This window comes from Aplysia californica, unplaced genomic scaffold (genome assembly GCF_000002075.1).
Source record: "Aplysia californica isolate F4 #8 unplaced genomic scaffold, AplCal3.0 scaffold00251, whole genome shotgun sequence".
Taxonomy (NCBI): domain Eukaryota; kingdom Metazoa; phylum Mollusca; class Gastropoda; order Aplysiida; family Aplysiidae; genus Aplysia; species Aplysia californica.
Window position 1 is genome coordinate 807,512 of NW_004797521.1, and position 10,101 is coordinate 817,612.

The following is a 10,101-nucleotide window of genomic DNA, read 5'->3' on the forward strand; positions in this document are numbered from 1 at the left end:
GTAGTAGTAGTAGTAGTAGTAGTAGTAGTAGAAGTAGTAGTAGTAGTAGTTGTTGTTGTTCTTGTTGTTGTTGTTGTTATTGTTTCCTTGATGTTGTTGTTGTAGTAGTGGTAGTAGTAGTAGACTAGTGGTACACATAGATATATTTTCTTATAAAGTTCCTGATGAAGCTCAGATGGTGTGAAGTGTTAAACTTTATTTTTCAGTAATGCAATAGAATTCTCCAATCAAAGTTGCCATATTTTTTTCTTCTACCGTACAATAACAATGATGATGATGATAATGATAATGATAAATTTGCTGCTGCTGATGATGATGATAATGATGATGAACATGACAGTTTTCCTTTCACCCATCCACAGACCAAGTGTCCATCCCGGAAGAAGTGACTGCGGAGGTGACAGCCCCAGACGAGATCATGGTCCGCTGGAAAGAGCCAAGCAAGAGCCCTGAGCTGGTCAAAGGTTACAAGATCTATGTCACAGAGGTCACAGGGTCAGCACGAGAGGTTACCTTTAACGTGGACTCAGTGAGCAGCAGCGGAGAGGAGAACTTTTTGCTGGAGGATATCGCACCTGGTGCCACATATGAGATCCAGGTCAACAAAATATCTGATTTTGAAAAATGAATTTCTTTTCTCTTTCAGGTTACACATAACTCGTAATGTATTATACTTTTCAGATGTATCTTTTTACCATGGCTGGCAGAGCAAAGCATTCCCATTTCTGAGGGGAAACCATTATGTGATGCAAGAATGGCATCCAATGTGGCCACCACCAGTTTTCAACAGAACATGGTCTCTGAAATGGGAGGGTTTTTTGTGCCTCAAAAGCTGAAAGGGAACAGATTTTTGTCAGATGTACCGCAATTAGTTCAAAATGAACAAATAAGCCTATTGACACTTCTCAATTATAGGCCCCTGAGCATACTAAAGGAACAAGTTAAATTGAAAAAGTGACGAACAGCCAATTTTGACGTCTACATGGTCAGCAATATAAGACAAGATCCCTGCAAAGTCATCAAATGGTTCAGATTTTGACTCTTCTCAGAAACTTGATACTTTTGATATATTAATGTTAGTGCACCATAAACTGAGCTGGCATCACACTGACCTACGATGAAGATGACCCTGGTTCAAATCCCTGACTAGGTGCTCTTGAGCTTTTATTGTTGCTGTCTGATAACAGCTGCTACAAAGCCTCTTGGACACTTGGCTATTATGCTGTAAAGAGAGTACTATCTGTTTAGCACAAGTAGGAATATGTACCCAAGACGAAATTCTGTCCCATATACTTTTGTTATGACGAGTGTTTTCAGCATCATGCTGGTGGGAAGTGTGAGTGCAGTTTGTCTATTTCTCTTTGCTGTGTTATCAGGGTTATTTATAAGGACAGCTGTGACGGCAACTGTTTTATAATGATATCTGATACATCCTCTTGAATCATCTTTACTTTTGGTGTTCCCTAGTCGAGTATTTAATGCAAAGTCCCATAATTTTGACAGGTGGTTGCGCTTTATCCACAAGGAGCAGCGGATATGGATGACAGAGGAGAGGGCCCAAGATCGGCCAAAATACGAATTGACACACCAAACTTTGGTATGTATCGTTACAGTGTCACTTGTCAGAAGAAAGAATATTTTTGTAAAAACTCTTTAAGTGCACTATGTTTCGAACTGAAATTTTCGTCTTTGTATGTCTTTGCTGCTGGATAAGAAAGGAAATACAGGAACATCGAAAAAAAACTGTACAACTTTTTTTCTAAATATATTGCACAAAATTTGTACTAGAAAGTTGTAATTTGGAACATATATAATTCATTCAAAAGAAAGGAATTTGTTTGACATAAAATTCACAAAGAAGAAACTTATTTTCGAAAACGGAAATTGCTTTTATAAAAACCACCAATAAATTCAAAATGCGCCAATTTAAAAGATCTTGTAAGGAAAGTCATGAAATGATTGGTTTGGGGTTTTTTTCCTTTCCTTTTATTTTTAAAATCTAATCTTTCTATTCCTGTAACCTTTAAGCAATATTTCTTTTTCTCTCTTCAGAGTTAAAAGAATTTTTTTAAATTCCAGAATTCCGAGAACCAGTTGTCTATTCGTCCGTCCTCCTTTGGGCTCGACACATTTTAATGCGTCGTTCGTAATGTTCAGTGGTGGCCAAACACAAGGATCCACTAAACCATGAGTACTCAAAGCCACGCACACTGTACATCTTACAGTGTTGAACTGTTTCTAGAGAAAATGGGAGGGGGGGGGAGTTGACCAAATAGACAACATTTTTGTGTTGATATAACCTGAAAGGTGAATATATGCTTTGCCAAGGAACCAAATGTCATAGAGGAAATGTTCATGCTTTTCAAGACGATCGAGGAATCGTGAACACATTGCACTATTCTTTGATAGCTTCGTGAACTGGAAAATGGCACAGTTGTAGTGGAAGATCTGCCTTGAGAAAATGGACCGTTGAGGTGTAAGAAAGTCATTGCTGCAGACATGGTCAACAGACGTCTCATGTGGATCATTTACTGAATTCTGCACCCTGGTGACATTTAAAGGGGTGCAAACAGTGTATGTTTGACCTGAAGTGGTCATTTTGTCTGGGAATTTTTAGTTCTGATTCTCTACAGGTCTTAACTGATGGACACTGATGGACCATTTCCATCCTTGACATCAAAGAAGGCCTTCAGCGCACTTTAACATTATTTCCGTACCTTGTGCGAAGCTTACAAAAAGAATTGGTGGTGAAAAAATATTCAGTACAAAAAGCTCTCTGCTCTTTATTAATCTTAAGGATGATCTCAGCAGGCAAAGGAAACTTGAGAAAAACTATCTGCAAACTTCTGTTGGCCTGTTCAACAACTGTAATTTGCAACATGGCGCAATCGTTGGGATTTTTAGTGGTAGGCCTAATGCAAACTAGTGCGTCATGCTACGAAAATGGGGACATAGCTGAAAATTGGTTGCTTTTTTACGCACTATGTAGAGCAAAACTATTCTGTGAATCTATCTAAAATGAATATCAGACAAATTCATTTAGACTTCCAAATGCTGTATACAAATTTGAGATGCAAAACTTCATTGGAGGAAAATATTAAGGAAAAAAGTTGTACAGTTTTTTTGGATCACCCTGTATTATGGTTTGCCATTATGTGCGCCATTTGACTTCAACAATTCCGGTGTCTATGGGATACTTGATGCCCTTCTACAGAAAAACTGGTAAAAATGTGTGTTATGCCATTGTTAAAAACTAAATTTAAAGAAGGAAAACTAAAGTTAATACTGTTTTGCCATTGGCCTCCTCAGATTCACCACCGTCCAAAGTTGTCTGCAAGCCATGGAAGAACTCCACAATCATAGTCACTTGGGAACCTCCTGCAAACGTTGACCCCAGAGGAATCGATGGATACAAGATCTTTTACAAGGTAAAGAACAACATTTCACCCCTTGAGAAGCGGTTGCGTCTAATAAGAAAAATAAGTAATCGTGCATTGTATTTCCAGGGTTGTGAATTTAAGTGGTACTTTAAACATCAAAGGAAATTGTTAAGGGACTGTACAGTCCTCTAGCGCTACCCACTCAGGGCCTTTACAGTCCCCTAGCGCTGCTTACTTGGGGACTGTGCAGTGCCCTGGTGTTCCGCACAACCTTTGACCTTTGGGTCAAGGTCAACAAGCTGTCATCAACATTTCGTAGCATAGACTCAAATAGACATAGACGAGACAGTACAGAGGCAAAAAATAAAGAAAAAATACCGGGGACTAGGTGGATGATTGGTAGAACGTTCTGTCTTTCCTTCCTTGGTGCTGTACTGCATGGCGTGGGTTCAAACCCCAGATGAGTCACAATTTTCTCTTTATTTTCTGCCGCTGTACTGTCATGTCTATGTCTATCTGGGTCTATGCTACGACTTCAGTGTGCAGCAGCAGCAGCTCTTTTCAAAGCTCCGACACCTTTTTAATCAAAACTTTGAATATGATTTTTTTTCTGGAAATATGAAAAAATAGTTTGGATTTGGGGTAAAAATATGAGAAAATTAGTACAGGTTGCTGTCAGGGTTGGCAAGTCTGTGATAGGCTGATATAGGTGGTCTTGTTGTTGTTGCTGCCGATCAGAGAATTATAATATGAGATGGCTTGCTCTTTTTTGACCGGACAGTAATATTAGTCTACCCAGTATAATGTGTTTAAAACTGAACACTGAAGATTTGAAAATTGATAATTTTGACCTAAGCACATGATGTGTATCAGTATCAGTAAATGTATTCAAGGGTACTACTTAAAGTAGAATCCTGGATTCTTCAAATTGAAAAGTATTCTTCTAATTTTTTTAAATAGTATTGAAAAAGATTGAGAAATAACATTTTTATAGGCTAAAATCTAAAAATGTCAACATCTCGGAATCAGCTTTTTCCAGTTTAGAGCGTTTTGTCATAAAACTTTAGTCCCCTAACAATTTCCTTCAGTGCTAAGGGACTGCACATTCCCGGAGTAAGCAGTGCGCTAGGGGACTGTACGGGCCCCCAGTTGGTAGCACTAGTGGACTGTACAGTCCCCTAACAACTTCCAACATCAAAAGCACATGATATCAGTTCTTATCTTTTTTGTGTTTCATGGATGGGAAATTGTCTCCTTTTTGGATTGGGTCAGCTTCCTGCATACTCTCTCTCTCTCTCTCTCTCTCTCTCTCTCTCTCTCTCTCTCTCTCTCTCTTTCTCTCTCTCTCTCTTTCTCTCTCTCTCTCTTTCTCTCTCTTTCTCTCTCACTTTCTGTCTTTCAATCTTGGCCTCATTCCATATAATATATTTTTTAACCAATAAACTCCGACTCTCTCACGTACGCCTTTTTCTATAATTCAGGGTCGCAGCAAGCGTCAAAACCCTATGGGTGAGGTGACAGTGACTGCCCCTGGTCCAGACGGGAAGTGGCAGGGCGTTCTGGATGGTCTTCCCAAGAAGATCAAGTATAACATTGCGGTGGCAGCCTTCACAGGCGGGGACAGAGGCTACACAGGACGCAGGAGTCCAACTGTGGAGTACAGACATGATGGGTTTTGTGAGTTCACGAAATGGGGAAAGGGGGGTTGGGGGGGGGCCCCCGGGGGGCCCGGGCCGGGGTTTAATTTGGGGGGAAAGGGAGACGAAGAGAGACAGAGGGAGAATTGGGGGGGGGGGAGTATGAGAGGGGATGAGAAAATCACAGAGAGAGAGTGAGTGATAGAGAGAGATACATTGTGAGCGTGTGTGTGTGTGGGGGGGGGGGGGGGGGGTATCTTAACCTCTTCACAAGTTCACAAATAAATCTTGTGAACTGAGAACATGTTTGTGCAACTGATGACTATGTCCAATCCAAGATAATGGGTTACAAGTAAACTTTCTTATTAGTCAAGTCTGGTCACTCTCTATTCTGAATAGAAAATATATGACTGTCAGCTCTAAAAACTAATTGTCGCAAACTATTTTCTACTTTCATTATGCCAATTATATTTGATTGTGAATGAATAAATATGAATAGTAACTTACTCTTACTTTTTCATCCTCTGTTGCTGTTAAGCGTTTAGGGAAGATGCAGTTTTCTGTGGTAGGCCAGCTCCGCAGCTCTTTCAATGGGAATATTATAATTTCTCAGGGTTTCTGTGACTCCCTCAATCCACCTTTTGCATGGCCTTCCACTTCTTTTAAAGCCTGAGTGCTTGGTGTTATAGGCTCTCGAGACTCGCTAGCTAGGTGACATTCGTAACAGGTGGCCAAAATCATTTTTTTCTCTCTTTTTCTATGAAATGGAGACAGGACTCAGTACCGATAGCTGCTCTTTCTTTTTTATTTCTCTGCCTGTCTCTCTTGTGATGTTAAGGGTTTTGTGGAAACATTTCATCTCGCATGCAGTAATTTTGCTTTCATGGGCTTTACTTGTTGTCCAGGTCTGGCACTGATAGCTTAATGTTGGTATAAATATTGAAGTGATAAGCTATCTCTTTGTGACCATGGAGATGTCTAGATGAGATTAAAGGGGTGCAAGATGGTAGGTGACAATGTTGGCTTTTTTGAGTTGGCATTTCTATTTCTCTGTCTATGGACCCGTTTTCCGAAAAAATGATGCCAGGATATTTTAACTCCTTCACCTAGTTATGGGTCTATGGTTCTGCTTATTTTCAAGTCAAATTTCTCACAACTTTTGTTCAGTATGGTAATGTGGTTTTCGAGGCTTTGTTTTTTTGGATGAATAAGACATTGGTCGTCTGCAAATAGAGTTTTTAGGATTTATTATTAATATTTTGCTAGCAATTACTATTTATAAATGTATAAGTTCAAATGTTTCCCATAAACAGGGTTGTGATGTATTTTTTTTCTTTTTTCAAATGCCATGGAGTAAACTTAAGAAAACAAGGGGGAGAACTCATAGGATGAACTATATTTAGTATTTTGGTGAGAAGAGTTCTCTGACTTTTAAAATGCAATTTTTAGAGTTTTAACTGTCATGCCGCCTCCACACATTTGGTCAGAACCTAAGCCTTGTAACGTTGAAATGCCTAGAGAACAGAGACTGCCAGAGCTTTAGAGCTGAGCATCAGGGCCTGTCCCCTGCCACCTGTCACTATGACCATTTTCAACCGTTGGTGTTTCACTCCTTGCCACAATAGGCATCCATCTTTCCCGCTCTCTGTTTTGATGAACTATTTCATGAAGCTGAAGACCTTTGCCAGGGGTAGACCTAAAGCAACCTACTTGGAGAGACTGAACAGACAGGTAACAAAGAAAGATCAGGATATGTGGCTTTTTCTAAGGTATTCCAGCAAAGGCATGAATGGGAAACCATGATCACTGATGTATGTTGCAAATCTGGCACTTGATGATGATGATGTGGAAAAGTTATATGTTTTTAATTATATTTTTCCATCAAATAAATGCTTCTGTGTATTATATTTGGTGTATTTGTGAATGTGTCAACTGTCATCCAAGACTTCCTTTTTAAAAAAAGTGTCAATGAAGGAGTGAAACAATTCATTCATTTTATTGAGTCGTAGCACATCCAACCAGTGTTTCCTGACAGAAACCCACTTCATGCCATGACTTTGTCTTCAGAAACACACTGAAGACATGGTCAAAATGAGGCAACTTTCAAGAATTTTGAGTCTGGATGCTTGCCTTGTGTTACCTTAAATGTTGCACAAAATTTAAATGTGTGAAAATGCACAAAATAATGTTATAGTTCTGCTTTAGTTTTTCTTCTCTTTTATCAGCCCTCGCTCCCCCCCCCCTCCCCTCCCCTTTCCAAATACCCCTTTTCTCCCTCTTTCTCACAGCACCAGAACTGAGTATCAGTGCTGTGGCACTTGGTCCAGAGAGTGTCTTGATCACTCTGCAAACTGTGGGTCCATCAAAGGTGGACAAACTGCGCGTTTTGTACACTGATGAGAGTGCCATTGAGTGGAAGCGAGTGGAAAAAATAAAAAAATTTGACCCTAAAATGAACTATATTATAGTAGATAACCTGCAACCAAGGACTCGCTACTTCTTCATGGCCAAAGTGCGGGTAAACAAGAGGTCCAGGCAGACAGTTACGCATGTTTTTACACCTCCTTCAGGTAAATTTAACTTGTGGGAAGGGGGGGGGGGATTGTTGTTGTTTTTTTTCCTTTGAAGCAAAGTGGTAGGCGTTTTCATGTTACTGGTGTAGCTACAGTAGTTGTTGCTGTTATAGGGGTGGTGGTGGTGGTGGTGGTGGTGGTGGTGTTAGTCAAGGCACAGCAATGAGTCTGCTGTTGTTTCTGTTGTATATGTAAGGTCCCGTTGTTGTTACATTTGTTATAGTGGATTTCATCTCATCTTTAAACACAGTAGGCTACAATATCTGTATCTGTAATTTACTGTTGCCTTGATTTTGATAGTTGTGACGGGAATGTTACTGTTTATTATTCATTCAGAATGAGCCTCGCTCTTTTTTTCCTTAATAATGGAAATAAATAATATTTGGATAGCGCATATCCCTTCTCTACGGCAAGCTCTCTGCCTTTTACGCTATATTATTACTCTATATGACCCTAGAACACTTAGAAACATTTTTGGCTTCTCAAGAATGATACTGTGCAAACAGCTAATTAAGCACCCAAACTCGAACAAACTGACAAGATCTTTTGCTGTCTCCATTTCCCTCTTCGTGAAATGAGGAAAATTTATGTAAAGTGGATTTTCCAATAACACAACATCGGGCCCCTGACAGGATTCGAACCTATGACCCCGAGTTTGCAAGTGTGTTGCTTTAAATCATTACTAGACTGATGTGAGATCCAGTCTCTAAATCACTTTAAAAAATAAAACTTCAACTCCTCAATACAGATAAACAGTGTCTTTTTATTATTATTTTCTCCATACTTAATTTTGTGAGTTGCTTTGTTTTTTGAACAATCAGATCTGTTTTCATACATGAATTTAACTCAAGTGTAAATCCAAAATGGAAGAGACACATTGTTGCTCAAACCAAGAGTTGTAGCCTTCCATGAACATGTGTCAGGGTATCAAAGATAATAACTAATTAAAATTTTTTAATTTTGGAACAAAATGGGCTTTTACTGTTACTTGTGTCACGATAAATTTTCTTCATGTCAATAGAGGCTGAGACTCAGAGCTGGTAGAATTATTTTTCCCTTCCCAGTTCTGGAAGCCCCAGAGAACGTGACTGTCACAGCCAACACTGACAACAGTGTGCTCGTCACATGGGAACACGAGTCAAGGGTCAAGGCCAGTGGGTTCATTATCAAGGTCATGAGAGAATTACCATCTGGGAAAATCATGTACGTGTTCTTCGTTATAGTCTTGGTGAAAATGTTTGAATGTCGAACTTGCTGTTTTGTCTGTCTGTCTGTCTGTCTGTCTGTCTGTCTGTCTGTCTGTCTGTCTGTCTACTATCTATATATTTATCTATCTGTCTATCTATCTATCTATCTATCTATCTATATATCTATCTATTCGTCTGTGTGTTCATCAGTCCAACTATCCGTTCATATGTCTGTCTGCCTGTCTATCTGTAAGTTCATGTGTCTGTCAATGTGTTTGTCTGAATGTACGTTTGCCAGTCTGTGTATTTATTTGTTTTCATTTGCTGCTTTTGGTTTTTTTTAGTCTGTTTGCCTTTTGACCAGAGTGTCTGTCTTTCACTTTATCTGTCTTTCACTTTATCTGTCTTTCACTTTATCTGTCTTTCACTTTATCTGTCTTTCAATTGTCTAAACATGGAGCATTTGTTCTCATGGTGGCACAATATCTACACTACAATTTTTCTTTACAAAAGCTGCCCTATTGAGCTGTTTAAAATCTCTTTCTCCAGGCGCTATATATAGATGTCTTAAGATTTTAATATAATAGAAATTTTTAAAATTACAACAAAAAAAGAAAAAGCAGACAGCATCTCAGATCGACTTTTAAAGCCACTTTCCACCCACTTCTAAAAACGGTTCAGGTGCCAAAAAAATTATTCTTGCCTTTTTCGAAATTGTATTTTCTTTTTAGAAGAGGAATTTTTTCTTAGTTTTTTTTCCATTTTTATCGACTCTAAAACAGGCCGTACAAACAACAAGTGGTGTTTAAAGAAAATGAGGCCCTGGTCCAAGATCTGTATGAAGGGCAGAAGTATCAGGTGCTAGTGGAACCCTTCGATTTGGATGGCAAGGGCATTGCAAGCGAACCTGTTCACTTCTCTATTGCTGCTTCAGATATTGAACTCACCACTCCAGGTTAGACTGTTGTTGTTTGTTAATGGTGGTGGTAGCGGTTGTGTTGGTTGTGGTGGGGGAGGCAGGGAGATGAGGCTGCTATCTCTACCTCTTTCTTTCTTTTTTCTCTCTCTCTCTCTCTCTCTCTCTCTCTCTCTCTCTCTCTCTCTCTCTCTCTCTCTCTTGATCCCTTCTTCTATCTCTCTGTCAATCTTTCTTTTCAAAACAACCCCAACCCCACCTCTCTCTCTCTCTGCATTTCTTCATCTTTCTCTCTCTCTATTCATCCCACTCCATTATATTTCTCTTTGCTTCTTTCTCTCTCTCTCTCTGTCTCTCTCTGTCTCTCTCTGTCTCTCTCTGTCTCTCTCTGTCTCTCTCTGTCTCTCT

The 10,101-nt window shown here is 39.4% G+C and overlaps 1 protein-coding gene across 1 annotated transcript in view; it reads left to right on the forward strand.

Moving 5' to 3' along the window:
- Positions 1-10,101, forward strand: part of LOC101858501 — a gene marked incomplete in the record, with an annotated part of 62,326 nt that overhangs the window by 11,102 nt on the left and 41,123 nt on the right. The window contains 7 exon segments of the mRNA XM_005100564.3: positions 363-598; positions 1,504-1,597; positions 3,310-3,428; positions 4,862-5,057; positions 7,306-7,587; positions 8,655-8,793; positions 9,560-9,732. Of these exon segments, the coding sequence (XP_005100621.2) occupies positions 363-598; positions 1,504-1,597; positions 3,310-3,428; positions 4,862-5,057; positions 7,306-7,587; positions 8,655-8,793; positions 9,560-9,732 (1,239 nt within the window).